Source organism: Salvelinus alpinus, chromosome 23 (genome assembly GCF_045679555.1).
Source record: "Salvelinus alpinus chromosome 23, SLU_Salpinus.1, whole genome shotgun sequence".
Classification (NCBI taxonomy): domain Eukaryota; kingdom Metazoa; phylum Chordata; class Actinopteri; order Salmoniformes; family Salmonidae; genus Salvelinus; species Salvelinus alpinus.
The window spans coordinates 11,532,357-11,552,607 of NC_092108.1; the positions used below are offsets into that span (position 1 = coordinate 11,532,357).

General features: G+C 44.2%; 1 protein-coding gene across 2 annotated transcripts in view; it reads right to left on the reverse strand.

The window, feature by feature from the left end:
* The window catches only part of LOC139550212 (kin of IRRE-like protein 1), a 76,105-nt gene extending 56,244 nt beyond the window's left edge, over positions 1 to 19,861 (reverse strand). For both annotated transcript variants that reach the window (XM_071360930.1, XM_071360929.1), the window contains exon 1: positions 19,432 to 19,861. In XM_071360930.1, coding sequence (XP_071217031.1) covers positions 19,432 to 19,480 — 49 coding nt within the window. In that variant the 5' untranslated portion in view covers positions 19,481 to 19,861. The remainder of the gene's footprint in view (positions 1 to 19,431) is intronic.
* Positions 19,862 to 20,251: the final 390 nt, after the last annotated feature.

Genomic DNA, 20,251 nt, shown 5'->3' on the forward strand with positions numbered 1-20,251 from the left:
ACAGAATAGACAAAATACGATCACGTATATCCTACCAAAGGGACATTAAAAACTGTAATATCTTATGTTTCACCGAGTCGTGGCTGAACGACGACATGAATAACACAGCTGGCGGGTTTTACGGCTGCATCGGCAAGATCGGTCTGTGTATATTTGTAAACAACAGTTGGTGCACGAAATCTAATAGTAAGGAAGTCTCAAGGTTTTGCTCGCCTCAGGTAGAGTATCTCGTGATAAGCTGTAGACCACACTATTTACCTAGAGTTTTAATCTATATTCTTCGTAGCTGTCTATTTACCACCACAAACCAATGCTGGCACTAAGACCGCACTCATTGAGCTGTATTCCACCATAAACAAACAGGAAACGCTCAACCAGAGGCAGCGCTCCTAGTGGCTGGGGACTTTAATGCAGGGAAACTTAAATCCGTTTTGGCTCATTTCTACCAGCATGTTAAATGTGCAACCAGAGGGGAAAAAAACTCTAGACCACCTTTAATCCACACACAAAGACGTGTACAAAGCTCTCCCTCGCCCTCCATTTGGCAAATCTGACAATAATTATATCCTCCTGATTCCTGCTTACAAGCAAAAACTAAAGCAGGAAGTGACTCAGACTCAGACTCAGTCAATAAAGAAGTGGTCAGATGACACAGATGCTAAGCTACAGGAATGTTTTGCTAGCACAGACTGGAATATGTTCATGAATTCTTCCGATGGCATTGAGGCGTACACCACATCAGTCCCTAGCTTCATCAATAAGTGCATCGATGACGTCTTCCCCTCAGTGACTTCATGTACATACCCCAACCAGAAGCCATTGATTACAGGCAACATCGGCACTGAGCTAAAGGCTAGAGCTGCCGCTTTCAAAGAGCAGGACTCTAACCCGGAAGCTTATAAGAAATCCCGCTATGTCCTCCGACAAACCATCAAACAGGAAAGCATCAATAAGACTAAGATTGAATCGTACTACACCGGTTCCGATGCTTGTCGGATGTGGCAGGGCTTGCAAACCATTACAGACTACAAAGGGATGCACAGCCGCGAGCTGACCAGTGACACGATCCTTCCAGACGAGCTAAATCACTTCTATGCTCGCTTCGAGGCAAGCAACACTGAGGCATGCATGAGAGCATCAGCTCTTCCGGACGACTGTGTGATCTTGCTCTCCGTAGCCGATGTGAGTAAGACCTTTAAACAGGTCAACATTCACAAGTCCGCAGGGCCAGACGGATTACCAGGATGTGTACTGCGAGCATGTGCTGACCAACTGGAAAGTGTCTTCACTGACATTTTCAACCTGTCCCTGACTGAGTCTGTAATACCAACATGTTTCAAGCAGACCACCATAGTCCCTGTGCCCAAGAACACTAAGGTCACCAGCCTAAATGACTACCGACGCGTAGCTCTCACCTCTGTAGCCATGAAGTGCTTTGGAAGGCTGGTCATGGCTGACATCAACAGCATCATCCCAGAAACCCTAGATTGACTCCAATTTGCAAACCGTCCCAACAGATCCACAGATAATGCAATCTCTATTGCACTCCACACTGCTCTTTCCCACCTGGACAAAAGGAACACCTATGTGAGAATGCTATTCATTGACTACAGCTCAGCGTTCAACACCATATTGCCCTCAAAGCTAAGGGTCGGAAACTTTTCGTGAAATTTCCGGAATATTCTGGGAAATTTTCCATGCTTAAATTCATCAAAAAATGTAGCTTATAACAATGAACCTTTTTTTGTGGGATACACATAGGGTTGAACATTTTGGGGAATATTCAGAGGTGGAAACTTTCCGTGGGAATTAACGGGAATATATGTAAATTAACGAAAATAATAAAATAATATTAATAATAATATTAATACCATTTAAATGTAGATTTTTTTTGCATTGGATATATTTATCATATCATATGGAGACAGAAACATAAACCTTTTACCTTATCATAAGTAGACATAAATGCAAATGATTTAAATCCTTCCAATATACATTTTTAAAAAACAATTTAGTTACAAATTGATCTTTAATTAAATGAGTAGACTCTTCACATGGGATGATTTCACTGAACAACAAATTAAGGGAAATTGAATGATCCATTGCATCTCCCAAAAATGTAGTCTAGAAACTAAAGCTTTGGTTGTCTTCCTCTCAGACTTCCATGTCTTCTCCCTGGACCTCCTCAATGTCCACCTCTTGAACATCAGACTCTGATGCCTCATCTTCACTGTCACTTTCAACTTTTTGTTTAGGATGGCTCGTTGTCAGGCTCAAAAAGCCTAAAATTTGACTGGATGGCCCCTAATTTTTCAACCCTTGTATTGTTCAGCCTGTTGCGTGCTTTGGTGTGTGTGTTCCCAAACAAGGACTATTTGCGCTCTGAGGCGGGTGATGTTGGTGGGATTTGGAGGATGATGGAGGCAACAGGGGAAAGAGCCTCAGATACACAAAGTCCCTTTCACCAGGTGGCTGATGAGATATGTTGGCACAACTGCCATATTGCATCTCCATCCCAAAATGTACTTCGCCAGACTGCCAAGAACCTTGCCCTCATCCCGGCCAAGGTGGCGAGACACGGGAGTGATGACACTATAGGCCTTGTTGATCTCTTCACCAGACAAGATGCTCTTGCCAGCATACTTGGGGTCCAACATGTACGCTGCGGCCTGTATGGGCTTCAGGCAGAAGTCTTCATGCTTTTTGATGTATTTTAGAACTGCAGTTTCCTCTGCTTGGAGCAACAGTGAAGTGGGCAGGGCAGTACGGATTTCTTCTCTTACATCTGCAAGCAGAATCTGAACATCAGACAGGATGGCATTGTCTCCCTCAATCCGTGCAACGACTACTGCTATAGGTTTCAGGAGTTTCAGGCTGCTTACCACTCTCTCCTAAAATACATCATCCAGGAGGATCCTCTTGATGGGGCTATATCAATTGGCCATATCCCAGTCTGCTGATATGGCCATTTCTTGGAGGTCCTTCCCCTCCAGGAAACTGTCAAACATGATGACAACACCACCCCAACAGATGTTGCTGGGCAGCTTCAATGTGGTGCTCTTATTCTTCTCACTTTGCTTGGTGAGGTAGATTGCTGCTATAACTTGATGACCCTTCACATACCTAACCATTTCCTTGGCTCTCTTGTAGAGTGTATCCATTGTTTTCAGTGCCATGATGTCCTTGAGGAGCAGATTCAATGCATGAGCAGCACAGCCAATCGGTGTGATGTGAGGGTAGGACTCCTCCACTTTAGACCAAGCAGCCTTCATGTTTACAGCATTGTCTGTCACCAGTGCAAATTCCTTCGATGGTCCAACGTCATTGATGACTGACTTCAGCTCATCTGCAATGTAGAGACCGGTGTGTCTGTTGTCCCTTGTGTCTGTGCTCTTGTAGAATACTGGTTGAGGGGTGGAGATGATGTAGTTAATTATTCCTTGCCCACAAACATTCGACCACCCATCAGAGATGATTGCAATACAGTCTGCTTCCTCTATGATTTGCTTGACTTTCACTTGAACTCTGCATCCAGAAAATGAGTAGATAAAGCATGTCTGGTTGGAGGGATGTGGGCAAAGAACTGGGCAAAGAACATAGAACATATGCTGGGCAAAGAACATTCAGAAATCTCTTCCAATACACATTGCCTATGAGCATCAGAGGTGAACCAGTTGCATACACAGCTCGAGTAAGACATTAATCAGCATTTCCCTGACTACGTTCCTCCATTGAGTCAAAAAAACTTCTGATTCCAGGAGGACCATGAGCTGTTGCTATCGATAAGGTGTCTGATTCATAATTTCACCTCGAATAGAAGTAGAGGGACTTTTGTCAGAGGTTGCTTTTTGTGAGCGCTGAGGGAACTTTATGCACTTGGCCAGATGATTCTGCATCTTTGTTGCATTCTTCACATAGGATTTGGCACAGTATTTTCAAATGTACACAGCTTTTCCTTCTACATTAGCTGCAGTGAAATGTCTCCACACATCAGATAGTGCCCTGATATTCCTGTAAAGATTAGAAAAGAATGAGTAAAAAAATAAATATACAATTTCATGTACAGATAAATAGTTAAGCAGTTAGATTAAACAACTTCTTTGTAAGATAAATGTTTTATAATGAAACATGTATGGTGAATTAACACTCCTTAGTTAGCAGGCTCAAGCAAGCTAAAACCCACATGGTAGCAAAAACTAACTAGCAGAAATTGTTAAGTTAAAAATGATTTAAACACACTTTGCTGTAGGCTACAATTTACTAGTTTAAAATCATGTATGTCATATCAAATATATTCACCCCACCCAGTATTGTAATCAAAACTCACCAGAAAGCATGTAGTCCTTGGCTCAGACAGTGTAGTAGTGTGGGCTCTGTAGCATCTCATTAGTGTGCAAGATCTTGAGAAGCAGCTGTACATGTGATGGAAGAATGCACTGTGCATGCAGAGGGTTGCAATTCCATTGAATTGGGGATAGTTCAAACAAAATAAGACCTAGGATTGCATTATGTGTAAACACACCAAGACATTCGTGAAGAGGGCACGACAAAGCCTATTCCCCCTCAGGAGACTGAAAAGATTTGGTATGGGTCCTCAGATCCTCAAAAGGTTCTACAGCTGCACCATCGAGAGCATCCTGACTGGTTGCATCACTGGCTGGTATGGCAACTGCTCGGCCTCCAACTGCAAGGCATTATAGAGGGTAGTGCGTATGGCCCAGTACATCACTGGGGCCAAGCTTCCTGCCGTCCAGGACCTCTATACTTGGCGGTGTCAGAGGAAGGCCCTAAAAATTGTCAAAGACTCCATCTACCCTAGTCATAGACTGTTCTCTCTGCTACCGCACGGCAAGCGCAAAGTCTAGGTCCAAAAGGCTTCTTAACAGCTTCTAACCCCAACCCATAAGACTCCTGAACAGCTAATCAAATGGCTACCCAGACTATTTGCATTGCCCTCCCCCCTCTTTTACGCTGCTGCTACTCTCTGTTAATTATCTATCACTTTAACTCTACCTACATGTACATATTACCTCAATTACCTCAACTAACCGGTGCCACCGCACATTGACTCTGTACCGGTACCCACTGTATATAGCCTCGCTATTGCTATTTTACTGGTGCTCTTTAATTATTTGTATTTATTTATTTTATTATTTTTTACTTAGATATTTTTTACTTAACACTTATTTTTCTTAAAAATGCATTGTTGTATAAGGGCTTGTAAGTAAGCATTTCACTGTAAGGTCTACTGTTGTATTCGGCGCATGTGACAAATACAATTTGATTTGATTTGATTTGAAAAAGGTTATACCTGGAACCAAAAAGGGTTCTTCAAAGGGTTATCCTATGGGGACAGCCGAAGAACCCTTTTAGGTTCCTGATAGCACCTTGTTTTTATTAAGATTGTATGCACATTTCATGTCATTAAAACCTGAATGATAAAGCACTGTGAAGGTAGTGTGGACGTGTTTTGGGCCGACAGCACCTAGCAGCAGACAGACACGTCCCAAATGACACCCTATGACCTATTATAGTGCGCTACTTTTGACCAGAGTCCTGTGGAATAGGTTGCCATTTGGGACATAGTCAGAGAGATGAGATGAGTAGAGCGTCTTGACCTGTCTAAATGTGCTGAGCTCAGGGAGGCATGGTGGCAGACAGAATCTGCATCCCAAATTGCACCCTATTCCCTATATAGTATACTGCGTTTGATCAGAGCCCTATTCCCTAATAGTACACTACGTTTCATCAGAGCCCTATAGTGCACTGGGGAATAGGGTTCCATTTGGGGACGCAGACAGACAATCATCCAGGAGCCGACAAATGAAATGGCTGCAGATCTAGACGAGAGGCGACAGCCCGGACTCAGTGACATCATTGTCATAGACAGCACAGCACACGGCAATAGGAGGACAATAGCAGCTGAAAACACATAATGAGCATTGCCTTTTGCCATCGCCTCAAGATAAATGGTTTTGACCACTGGAAAGTTTTGCTTTGCTCCTGTGCACACTGTTTTGGTTCAGTCCCTCATGCCACTGTCTTGGTTCAGTCCCTCATGCCGCTGTTTTGGTTCAGTCCCTCATGCCGCTGTTTTGGTTCAGTCCCTCATGCCGCTGTTTTGGTTCAGTCCCTCATGCCAGTGTTTTGGTTCAGTCCCTCATGCCAGTGTTTTGGTTCAGTCCCTCATTCCACTGTTTTGGTTCAGTCCCTCATGCCAGTGTTTTGGTTCAGTCTCTCATGCCGCTGTTTTGGTTCAGTCCCTCATGCCACTGTTTTGGTTCAGTCCCTCATGCCGCTGTTTTGGTTCAGTCCCTCATGCCAGTGTTTTGGTTCAGTCCCTCATGCCACTTTTTTGGTTCAGTCCCTCATGCCACTGTTTTGGTTCAGTCCCTCATGCCAGTGTTTTGTTTCAGTCTCTCATTCCACTGTTTTGGTTCAGTCCCTCATGCCAGTGTTTTGGTTCAGTCCCTCATGCCACTGTTTTGGTTCAGTCCCTCATTCCACTGTTTTGGTTCAGTCCCTCATTCCACTGTTTTGGTTCAGTCCCTCATTCCACTGTTTTGGTTCAGTCCCTCATTCCACTGTTTTGGTTCAGTCCCTCATTCCACTGTTTTGGTTCAGTCCCTCATTCCACTTTTGGTTCAGTCCCTCATTCCACTGTTTTGGTTCAGTCCCTCATGCCACTGTTTTCGTTCAGTCCCTCATTCCACTGTTTTGGTTCAGTCCCTCATTCCCCTGTTTTGGTTCAGTCCCTCATTCCACTGTTTTGGTTCAGTCCCTCATTCCACTGTTTTGGTTCAGTCCCTCATTCCACTGTTTTGGTTAAGTCCCTCATTCCACTGTTTTGGTTCAGTCCCTCATGCCACTGTTTTCGTTCAGTCCCTCATTCCCCTGTTTTGGTTCAGTCCCTCATTCCCCTGTTTTGGTTCAGTCCCTCATTCCACTGTTTTGGTTCAGTCCCTCATTCCACCGTTTTGGTTCAGTCCCTCATTCCACTGTTTTGGTTCAGTCCCTCATTCCACTGTTTTGGTTCAGTCCCTCATTCCACTGTTTTGGTTCAGTCCCTCATGCCACTGTTTTCGTTCAGTCCCTCATTCCACTGTTTTGGTTCGGTCCCTCATTCCCCTGTTTTGGTTCAGTCCCTCATTCCACTGTTTTGGTTCAGTCCCTCATTCCACTGTTTTGGTTCAGTCCCTCATTCCACTGTTTTGGTTCAGTCCCTCATTCCACTGTTTTGGTTCAGTCCCTCATTCCACTGTTTTGGTTCAGTCCCTCATTCCACTGTTTTGGTTCAGTTATAAAGAACTAGTTGCACCACTGGTGTTTAAAATGAAAAGGCCCCTGCAAAATATATTTGCTTATCTATTTTGTTGTGCTGTTGTTACATTTCTAACTTTGGTTGGTTGAAATGGTGTTGTTACATATCATTTGAGCTGCGTGCACCTCGAGCAAATTCATTGTATCATTTCACGTTGCTCGTAACAACCATGAGCACAGTCTGATTAGGCTCTACTGTAGAGTTGTAGCAGAGACTGTGACTGGGTAGCTTTCCATCAGCCTACCAAAAGTTGCACTTAGCTGCATGTCCGGTTGCTCGCGGGCTGTCAATGAGTAGCTTGCAAGTAGATAGTGAGAAATAATCAGTAGGCCTAATATTTACATGATTAAATCTGTGAAATAAAGCTGTTAACATTGAACACCATTCTGCATTTATACCATCTATTTTCCCAACTTCAATCGGTTAAGTCACATTGTTAAAATGTTTTTGTTTAGTTACAAAAGTAACAGTCCTGGCTGAGCCCTATATGCAAGTGCATCATGTCCACTTTGCAGTTACAATGTAGCCAAGCTGTGTCTGTATTTGCACCTATGCACCAAATGAAAAAGCAGGATATTTGTGTCTCGATAAAGCAGCTCTGCTTGCAGTCCCGGATCCACGAGGGGGCAAAAAGGGGGCTTGTTCCACCTCAGTTTTAGTTTTATGTCCCTATATAAAAATACTATAGCAAAAAAGTTCACATCGGGTCTGAATACTTACCAAATGTACTGTATGTATGTATGTATGTATGTATGTATGTATGTATGTATGTATGTATGTATGTATGTATGTATGTATGTATGTATGTATGTATGTATGTATGTATGTATGTATGTACTGTATGTGTGTGTGTGTGTGTGTGTGTGTGTGTGTATGTATGTATGTATGTATGTATGTATGTATGTATGTATGTATGTATGTATGTATGTATGTATGTATGTGTGTGTGTATGTATGTATGTACCCTGCTGATATTCTCTGTTATTATCTATGCATAGTCACTTTAATAACTCTACCTACATGTACATATTACCTCAATTACATCAAAATCGGTGCCCCCGCACATTGACTCTGTACCGGTACCCCCTGTATATAGCCTCCACGTTGACTCTGTACCGGTACCCCCTGTATATAGCCTCCACGTTGACTCTGTACCGGTACCCCCTGTATATAGCCTCCACGTTGACCCTGTACCGGTACCCCCTGTATATAGCCTCCACATTGACTCTGTACCGGTACCCCCCTGTATATAGCCTCCACATTGACTCTGTACCGGTACCCCCTGTATATAGCCTCCACATTGACTCTGTACCGGTACCCCCTGTATATAGCCTCCACATTGACTCTGTACCGGTACCCCCTGTATATAGCCTCCACATTGACTCTGTACCGGTACCCCCTGTATATAGCCCCGCTATTTGTATTTACTGCTGCTCTTTAACTATTTGTTATTCTTATCTCTTACCTTTTTTTTGTATTTTCTTAAAACTGCATTGTTGGTTAAGGGCTTGTAAGTAAGCATTTCACTGTAAAGTATTTGGCACATGTGACAAATACATGTTTTATTTTATTTGACCCGTAGGACAGAATCCTCTGTAGTGTGAGGCAGCTTGATGTGCCAGTACACAGGACACTACTGTGTCGTATATATATCTTGAACAGTGTGTTATATCTTTAGTAACCCATGGTAATTGAACATATAGTACATGTCCTTCCTATGACACCTAATGAAGGCCTAAAGATTGATTGTGACTTGGAGAGAGAGACCGTCATCATCCCAATGGCACCCTATTCCTTATATATTGCACTACTTTTGACCAGGGTGGCATAGGGCTCTGGTTAAAAGTAGTGCACTATATAGGGAATAGAGTGCCATTTGAGACACAGGTCTTCAGTACCATTGCGACTTGGGGAGACAGACCGTGACATTCGTCGATAGAATTCTATGAACTCTAAGCCCTCTATCAATTCTCTCTCTCCCGCTCTATTTCTGTCCTCTCTCTTCCCCTCTCTCTCCTTCCTCTCTCTCTTCCTCTCTCTCCTTCCTCTCTCTCTTCCTCTCTCTTCCTCTCTCTCTCCTTCCTCTCTCTCTCTCTCCTTCCTCTCTCTCTTCCTCTCTCTCTCCTTCCTCTCTCTCTCTTCCTCTCTCTCTCTTCCCCTCTCTCTCTACCTCTCTCTCTCCATCCTCTCTCTTCCTCTCTCTTCCTCTCTCTCTCCCGCTCTCTATTTCTGTCCTCTCTCTTCCCCTCTCTCTCTCCTCTCTTCCTCTCCCTCTTCTTCCTCTCTCTCCTTCCTCTCTCTCCCCTCTCTCTATCTCCCCCCCAACTCTCTCTCTCCCTCCTCAGTGATGGGGTCACCTCTGGTCTACCAGACTTCAGCCTCTTCTCCTCTACCATATGCAGTGCATCATAATCCCTTTCATTAATGTCTTTTCATTCCTCCATCCGTCTGTTTCTCCTTGGCCCTGTACTATAGACACTGCACCAGGGGCCTCCAACAGGAGAGTAGCTCACCAATCAATTCTGAAAGTACATGTATTTTTTATGTGTTCCATTGCAAACTGTCAGAAACATAAAGCTCCCGGGGCTACTATCCAATCAAAAGGTCACATCGACATTATCCCGCCCCTGGTTAGCCACTGTTGGCTTAAAAAGCCAAACGTAACACAACACCTGCCAATTTCCAGCAATATTGCCCCCGTCTGTCTGTTTGGTTCACGAGTTTGTATGTAGCCAGTGAGCGATGCTAATGATAACCGGTGTCCCCAAAAACCTTCTCAATTAATTGTACACTGCAAAGTAGGCTTACCTGACAGAACTACAGTATATCATAAATATTTGTTTCAATTGGGCGGCCATTGTTTTGCAAACTCTGCCATGACATGTTCTGCTGCCATAGGCCTAACAGCAGAAACATTGCTAGAGCAACACTCACTTGCAATTAAGGTGGAAATACACTCAAAAATCGAAATGTGTTTGTTCTTTCTCCAGACCGTAAAAGCACTGACATGGACTCTGAACATACATTTCCGCTGTTTCTCTATGAATAATTGTAATATTGACAGTAAAAACTGAGAGAAAAAAACAAAACCAGGAAAAATAAAATGGAGAAAACAGAATTCAGGCATTTATTTTATGCCAAATACTGTTTATTAACATTAGCTATATTACCAAGTGTATTGATAAGAAAACATATATTGTACACCAAGGACCTGGGGAAGAGGTGCAGGGTAGAATGTGCCTATTTGAAAGCTATATAAAAAACAATGCTCTTTAAAAGTAGCTCTCATGCTAGAAAAGGTTGGAGACCCCTGTACTAAACACATACACACATACACTCCTGTTTCCTCTCTCCACCTCCCCTCCTCTATCTAACACCAACACTAGACTATGTTGCGTATATACAGTTTTCAATGTACCGCTATGTTTTTTTTCTTCTAAGTTTCCATAAGTCCTTTTCTCCCTCTCTTTGTGTGTTGCTATGGAAACAGTCTCTCCACCGCTGCACCCCTCCTCTCTCTTCAGCCTCTGGTTAGATGGTTGCTATAGAAACATACTTATTTTATTTTAAAAAGAGCATAATAATATTATCTTTGCCACCCTCCCTCGATATTTCCTTCTCTGTCTTTCTTTCTTTCTTTCTTTCGTTCTTTCTTTCTTTCTTTCTTTCTTTCTTTCTACCCCACATCTCTGCCTCTATCATCAGTATACATGCTCTTTTTATTGTTCACCCCGTCTGTCCGTGCGTTTGTTCGTACATTCATTCCTACGTCAGTCACATGCAATATCTCAAACAGCATTGGCTCAATTTTGATGACACTTGGGTGAATGATGTCTCTTGCCATAGAGATCTGGCATTTACACAATTACATTGATTGGCCAGATGGTGGCGCTATAACAAAATTGAAAATGCTAACTTTAAAAGGTCACGCCCCTCACCCCGTTTGACCTAAAGTCATGACCTTCGGTACATAGGTCCCTCTCCACACAAGGAACAAATTTGCCTCAGGGACCCATAAGGTCCACCATGATGGATCTTCCGACATTTTGAATTTTGTGAAAAACACTTAAAACACTACTCCTCTGGCACCGAATGACCGATCTGCACGAAACTTGCTATGTGGCGTCTATGGACAAAGTTGTCTCAATGTAATATTTTCCAGACTATGACCTGAAACAACCTGGCTACTATTGACCAATAAACATTTATGTAGGTGTGGTCTGGCACATAAACACATATAAATCAGTCAAGGATATTTGTATTGTAACATAATGTGGTACACATGTTGCAAACACTGTCAAGACTCAACACATGCAATAACATTCATATCGACCACACGGTGGCGCTATAACGGGCACACGTTTATATTTCTTGATCTGTTTTACTCAGAGTGCTATAATTTGGCACACATGCTCAGGGATATGACACCACTGGTCCGATTTTTGATGAAACTTGGGTGAATGATGTGTCTTGTCATAGAGATCCAGCAAATAAAAAATGACACTGATTAACCCAAGGGAAGACTACATGTTTACTCTTATTGTCGTCTATCCTGATACCACGTTACCCTGCCTTCATGTACACATCTACTTCAAATTCTTCATACCCCTGCACATTGATCCCGTACTGGTACTCCCTGCATATAGCTCCATTATGGTACATTGTATTGTCCCCCACAATGAAATCGGAGAGGGTGACTGTGGATCTTCTCTGTCCGTACGTTTGTATGTTCGTCACACGCAATATCTCAGACAGCACTGGCACCAATTTTGATGAAACTTGGGTGAATAACGCGTCTTGCCATAGAGAACATTTACAAAATTACACTGATTGGCCCAAGGCGGTAGATTATAGTAATTAACTGAAATTTGTTAGTCGCATGCAATATTTAAATCGGCACTATTGGGTGGTGGGGGGGGGGGGGGGGGGGGGTCTGCATGATTCGTGGGGGACGAAAAGTTTATCGTTACCTTGTTTTTATTTGGCTCTCACCCCTGCCTTGTTAGAAAACACAATTACTCATATTATGTAGAACATTCACACACCCACACACCCGCACACACACACACACACACACACACACACACACACACACACACACACACACACACACACACACACACACACCCACACACCCGCACACACACACACACACACACACACACACACACACACACACACACACACACACACACACACACACACACACACACACACACACACACACACACATACACACACCCACACACCCACACACATAGACACACACACAGACACACTGCCTGAGGTGTAAAGCCATGCTAATCCCCTCCACCAGAACAATGACACCCAAATCTTCTACAGTGACATCATCTCCACCTTTCCCAAATCACAACTTAATTTACCAAGGCTGCATCTCATAGGAACTATATAGGGGACGCACGTCAAGAGAATGATGTTGATGATGCTACCCCACTCCGCTACTCCGCTACCCCACTCCTCTACCCTACTCCGCTCCTCCGCTACCCTACTCCGCTACCCCACTCCTCTACCCTACTTCGCTCCTCCGCTACCCTACTCCGCTACCCCACTCCTCTACCCTACTTCGCTCCTCCGCTACCCTATTCCGCTACCCCACTCCTCTACCCTACTCCGCTCCTCCGCTACCTTACTCCGCTACCCCACTCTGCTACCCTACTCCGCTCCTCCGCTACCCCACTCCTCTACCCTACTCCGCTCCTCCGCTACCCTACTCCGCTACCCCACTCCTCTACCCTACTCCGCTCCTCCGCTACCCTACTCCGCTACCCCACTCCTCTACACTACGCCGCTCCTACCCTACCCTATTCCGCAACCCCACTCCTCTACCCTACTCCGCTCCTCCGCTACCCTACTCCGCTACCCCACTCTGCTACCCTACTCCGCTCCTCCACTACCCCACACCTCTACCCTACTCCGCTCCTCCGCTACCCCACTCTGCTACCCTGATTCCCGGGACCTCCCATACTTCAAATGTATGCATGAATGATTGTAAAGGCGCCCACATACTAGGTTCTGTTTGCTCCTAGCAGAACTTGGCTAGCTCAAGCGAATGTCTGTGGCTCACATACTAGGTTCTGTTTGCTCCTAGCAGAACTTGGCTAGCTCAAGCGAATGTCTGTGGCTCACATACTAGGTTCTGTTTGCTCCTAGCAGAACTTGGCTAGCTCAAGCGAATGTCTGTGGCTCACATACTAGGTTCTGTTTGCTCCTAGCAGAACTTGGCTAGCTCAAGCGAATGTCTGTGGCTCACATACTCCCTTAAAAGACATTTGCTTGAAAAAAGGGTCAATATTATTGTTTTCCCTCTTGGTAACAACATAGCCAGCATATAAACTCAGCAAAAAAAGAAACGTCCTCTCACTGTCAACTGGGTTTATTTTCAGCAAACTTAACATGTGTAAATATTTGCATGAACATGACAAGATTCAACAACTGAGACATAAACTGAACAAGTTCCACAGACATGTGACTAACAGAAATGGAATAATGTGTCCAAGAACAAAGGGGGGGGTCAAAATCAAAAGTAACAGTCAGTATCTGGTGTGGCCACCTGCTGAATTTAGTACTGCAGTGCATCTCCTCCTCCTGGACTGCACCAGATTTGCCAGTTCTTGCTGTGAGATGTTACCCCACTCTTCCACCAAGGCACCTGCAAGTTCATGTACATTTCTGGGGGGAATGGCCCTAGCCACCACCCTCCGATCCAACAGGTCCCAGACGTGCTCAATGCGATTGAGATCCGGGCTCTTCGCTGGCCATGGCAGAACACTGACATTCCTTTCTTGCATGAAATCACACACAGAACGAGCAGTATGGCTGGTGGCATTGTCATGCTGGAGGGTCATGTCAGGATGAGCTAGTGGGAAGGGTACCACATGAGGGAGGAGGATGACTTCCCTGTAATGCACAGCATTGAGATTGCCTGCAATGACAACAAGCTCAGTCCAATGATGCTGTGACACGCCCCACGCCCCAGACCCTCCTCCTCCAAATCGATCCCGCTCCAGAGTACAGACCTCGATGTAAAGCTCATTCCTTCCACAATAAACGCGAATCCGACCATCACCCCTGGTGAGACAAAACCGTGACTTGCCAGTGAAGAGCACTTTTTGCCAGTCCTGTCTGGTCCAGCGATGATGAGTTTGTGCCCATAGGCGACGTTGCTGCCGGTGATGTCTGGTGAGGACCTGCCTTACAACAGGCCTACAAGCCCTCAGTCCAGCCTCTCTCAGCCTATTGCAGACAGTCTGAGTGTAACCGATGTGAAATGGCTAGCTAGTTAGCGGGGTGCGCGCTAATAGCGTTTCAATCGCTGACATCACTCGCTCTGAGACCTTGAAGTAGTTGTTCCCCTTGCTCTGCAAGGACCGTGGTTTTTGTGGAGCGATGGGTAACAATGCTTCGAGGATGGCTGTTGTCGATGTGTGCAGAGGGTCCCTGGTTTGAGCCCAGGTAGGGGTGAGGAGAGGGACAGAAGCTGAACTGTTACATGAGCACTGACGGAGGGATTGTGCCTTCCTGGTGTAACTCAGGCAGTTGTTGTTGCCATCCTGTACTGGTCCAGCAGGTGTGATGTTCGGATGTACCGATCCTGTGTATGTGTTGTTACACGTGGTCTGCCACTGCACGGACGATCAGCTGTCCGTCCTGTCTCCCTGTAACTCTGTCTTAGGCGTCTCACAGTACGAACATTGCAATTTATTGCCCTGGCCACATCTGCAGTCCTCATGCCTCCTTGCAGCATACCTAAGGCACGTTCACGCAGATGAGTAGAGACCCTGGGCATCTTTCTTTTGGTGTTTTTCAGAGTCAGTAGAAAGGCCTCTTTAGTGTCCTACGTTTTCATAACTGTGACCTTAATTGCCTACAGTCTGTAAGCTCTTTGTGTCTTAAAGACCATTCCACAGGTGCATGTTCATTCATTGTTTATGGTTCATTGAACAAGCATGGGAAACAGTGTTTAAACCCTTTACAATGAGGATCTGTGAAGTTATTTTGATTTTTACGAATTATCTTTGAAAGACAGGGTCCTGAAAAAGGGACGTTTCTTTTTTTGCTGAGTTTACTTCCATAAAATAGTCCAAATCAATCTAAGATAAATCAGGGAAATCTGTAACTGTAACTAATGTCATTGAATGAAAACAATCACTTCATTGAAGAATCCCGTCCTTTGTTACCACTCCTACTAAGAATAGTACTGTTGATCAATCACTGATGAACTACGAATTGCACGAACAGGACCCCCCCCCAAAAAAGAAAAAACTGGAGAACACCAAAACAAACAAAAACGTCACAGAATTGTGTCATAATATATCACAATTGCCTCAATCTGGCCTGATTCTTTTGTGTGATGGAAATAAGTGGCTCAAATGGCACTCTATTCCCTAATATGGTGCACTCGGCTCATAGTGCTCTGATCAGAAGTAGTGCCTTATAAAGGGAAAAGGTGCCATTTGGTGGCCGGTGTAATTGGTGGACTGTAGATGTGCCATGAAAGACCTATCACAAAGCCTGCTCTGAACAGACAAACACCACCATAGACAAATATGCTTAGGCTGGAATTTAGATGTAAACACATTATTGATATTTTATGTTGTCATTTATCAATATGGAGTCATACATTAGTGAAGCTATTTTTAGAGGAATCTTGGAATGGATTTCAAGTGTCAAAAAACGCCAGGTGAGCGTCGTTGAATTGCTTTTCTCACAGACAACAAAGAGATAGAGGGGGAGAGAGAGAGAGAGACAGAGACAGAGCGAAAGGAAGATAGAGAGATTTAGAAACTACCTCAACATCCTTCTCATCACGTGTCATACTGGCTCTTTAGTCCTTTTTGTTGACATATACCCTCCAATGCTGTTTGGTTTTGATGTCTGAATCCCTTTGAAAGAATTCCCTCAACAGGAGAGAAGAGACTGAGTAAGTTGATTCTCCCTCTCTCCTAAAAAGAAGTGGCTGATCTCTCCAACCTCTATCAAACACACACCACAAAATAAATATGTACCCCCAAATGGCAACCTATTCCCTATCTAGTGCACTACTTTTCACCAGGGCCCACAGGGGTGCCAAAAGGGTATCATTTGGGGACAAAGCCAAAGCCACTTTAAGGGTAGGGTCTGGGTCTAATACTCATTCATATCATCCATTTCAAGAGGTGTAGTATTAGATTTGATTAGATTGTATAAGATGACTTATTTGAATGGCTAGACATTTTTTTCTAAGCCATCACATGCTCTGTCTGGATTTGGACACCCACCTGCCCTGAAGCTTAAGTCGTTCTCTAGTCACCTAAATTACTAGTCAATCTATAATAGTGGGTTCCCAATGCCATTTTTAATTATTATCTCCCTCTCTCTCTCTCTAGTTTCCAACCTCTCTCCATGTCAGGGCCATTTCTCTGTACACATGTCCCTCTCTGCCCCCTGCTCTCTCTCTCCAGTTTCCAACCTCTCTCCATGTCAGGGCCATGTCTCTCTGCCCCCTTTCCCTCTCAAAGTATCTCTAATTCAACATGGCAGAATGGGGGAGATTGATGTGTGTCACTCGTAATTCCCCAACAGACACGCAAACATCCTCACTTTTCACTCCCACATTGGCTCTCAACAACATATCCCCATACATTTTTTTAAACCTTTATTCAACTAGGCAAGTCAGTTAAGAACAAATTCTTATTTACAATGACAGCCTAGGAACAGTGGGTTAACTGCCTTGTTCAGGGGCAGAACGACAGATTTTTACCTTGTCACCTCGGGGATTCGAACTAGCAACCTTACGGTTATTGGCCCAACGTGCTAATCACTAGGCTACCTGCCGCGCCGAAAGTCAGTTAAGAACAAATTCTTATTTTACAATGACGGCCAACCCCGGCCAAACCCGGACGACGCTGGGCCAATTGTGCGCCGCTCTATGAGACTCACAATCGCGGCCGGTTGTGATACAGCCTGGAATCGATCCAGAGTGTCTGTAGTGACGCCTCTAGCACTGAGATGCAGTGCCTTAGACCGCTGCGCCACTCGGGAGCCCAGTTTGGAACGTGGCCCGTGGACATTTTTAGACTCGTTGTTCTGAAAAACATCATATCAAGGTTTTTCATAAATGGAATTGTTGTTAATGGAGTGCTTTACTAACGACAAGATAATAGACTAGTTATGCAAGTGCACAGAACAACTATAGGGCTCTGGTCAAATGTAGTGCAGTAGGTAGGGAATAGGGTGCCATTTGGCACCCTAGGGATTGAATTCACCATACTACTTCTGGTGATCCTGAACTACTTCACACTGAGATAGAAGCAAACAGGGCAGTGACCAAAGCTGCAGGACATGTCTAGTTCTTCCTCTCTCTTTCCCTGTCAATAATACGCCTCTTTTATGTGTCTAGTTATTCCTCTCTCTTTCTCTGTCAAGCATATTTTCCCATCCTCTTATGGTAGCAGAGCTGTAAAACGTTTTTTTTTTTTAAAGAAGCCTACTCTGTCTCATAAGGAGGTTTGTCAACAGTGTATGTGATGGGTATGGCTATTGATATAACTGAATGAAGCTGTATGAATGGCTGATGTAATAGATGTATTATACTGCTGTTGTATCAGCACAGAACAGGACTGGCGCCAGGACTCTCAGGTGCAGATGCAGGTATGCTGTGTGCTCGAGCACACAGGAGTGAGATCTCCTCAGCAACCGGTGATGAGCAGCGCGTGTAGCGGCTCCACGAGAGAACCAACGGCACAGGCACGGGAGAACAATTGTCCATAATCAAACAGGTCCCCTTTCTTCCGCTAACGGAACCGATCCTCACGCACCACGATTAATCAAAGCCTTATTTAGAGCTGCTATCGCGTGCCATGACGTTTCGTTAGACACGAAATAGTGTTGGACAAAGTGAACAGAGATGATCAATCAATCCCTGTGCCGCGGTAAAATCATAACAGCTACCAGTAGCCCTAAAAAATATTTTTGTACATGATTACCTTATATGTGAAGGTAAAATAGGCTATTTTCCTACATTCCGCGTACCTTCTTTAGACAAGCTAGTGCACCTCCCCACCGTTCTCTGTCTAAGATCTGTGCTAAATAATCACGCGCACTGGCGCACGATCAGCACGAGACTACCTACATGCAACTCAATATAACCTACTTTAAAATGTGTAGAAATTATAATGGATCTACATTTACACCGTTTCTTGATTGTGTCCAGCTCGCTAATAATCACCGACATGAAAAAGACTGTCAGAACCATCGAAAATTCCAAAAACGATGGATAGAGGACATTTGTTTGCTCATTTTGACGGCAAGAAATATAGCACATTTTCAGTTCGGCCCTCCGGACCTTATTGAAGAACGAATGCGGTCCCCGGGGGCAAAATGAGTGACACCCCTGCACTAGCGAGATACATAGTTGTCTTGGTTTTTGATATTGATCTGGTTGGTGACTGTTATGTTCTAGTCGGGCTGGAGTTTCCCAGTTTTCCGTGTTCTGTTCATTCAGCCATTTCCTCATCAACGTATCTCTCTCTCTGGCACAACATGCGCAGTGAGTAATGATATTATGTTTGTAGGCTTATCATATTTCTCCCGTGATAAAGGGCCATAGACTAGTGTTATAAACTAGACGTTAGTTGTGTGAATGATTTCGGTTAATGCAATACAAAAGGTCATATCAGACCTACATGCAGCCGCAGTCTGTCTCGGTTCTCTCTCTCTGAGCGCCTGAGAGGCTGCACGAACAATCGTTTTTAAGTGTGGAAATATGAACCAAATGTCACTAGGCTATATGGTCTGCATTTTAATTCTCAGGTTCCCACAACATGTTTTCCGGGAGACCACTAATAATGCCTCCGTTCCCATCATAACCTTCAGCTCAATGATCCCATTCCAGCATTCAGTCTGCACGAACTCGTGAAAAACTTCAAACATATAGTCTAAAACGTGGAATGTGATACACTCATAGTATTCACTGGACAGAGGTAGGATACGGGAAAAACTGATGAGGTATTGATACATAAAAACTTTGACTATTTTGCTCCCACTGGATATAACCAGAATGTATAAAAATGCAAGCAGGTGACCATATCACCGGGTTTCAGTTTTCCTCACCTTTGTTAAAACTGATAGCCAAAGTTATTATCCACAACAACATCAGCATGATTCAGCCGAGTGCATTCGAGTTCCTCCCCTCGGCAAGGTCCGTTAGACTTCTGCTCTGTGGAGACACCATCAATTCCCCTAGAAATAGCCTAGTTTTACGCGTCAATAACGGGAATAATTAGCAATCCTTTGGTTGATTGTCAATTGCAGCGGTTTGTTTCGTCTCCGGTCCGTGTCCCTCCTTGGCTTTTACTTGTTTTGTGCTTCAAATCTATCACCACTTTTTTCTTATATCCTTTCCTTCGTTCTCACTCTTTTCTCTGGCTGCGTGCACAGCCGTACACTCATTAAAGAGTGAATTCCTCTTCTTTCTTCTCGCTGCCTCTCTACAGAATCACCACAGAACGTACCCAAAGCCTAGACTAGGCTACTCCAAATCACATTTTTTTACTCCGCAAACGGATAAGTGCGCTCTATGATTGCAGGAGGCGACATGGGGAACTGCACCCTTGTGCACACCATCAGTTATTCTCTTACATGAAAGTCCTTTGTTGCCCCGTGCCTCTCTCCCAGTTAATCATTGTATGTTTGCCATCAGTGATACGTGCCTCATAGACCTAACAGGGATGAGGTTATACCATTACTAAAAAGGAACTATAATCAGTAGAGGTTACATTCTTAAAAACAGCTTACATTTTGGATTACTGCTTCTAATATCAAGACGTGGGTTGCAAGTGTTTGCCTCGAACACATGGAAATGGCAGATAAAAAATAAAAAACTGTCTGTGCTGAGCCATACTACTAAGTGGTAATGGAAGCTTTTCCATCT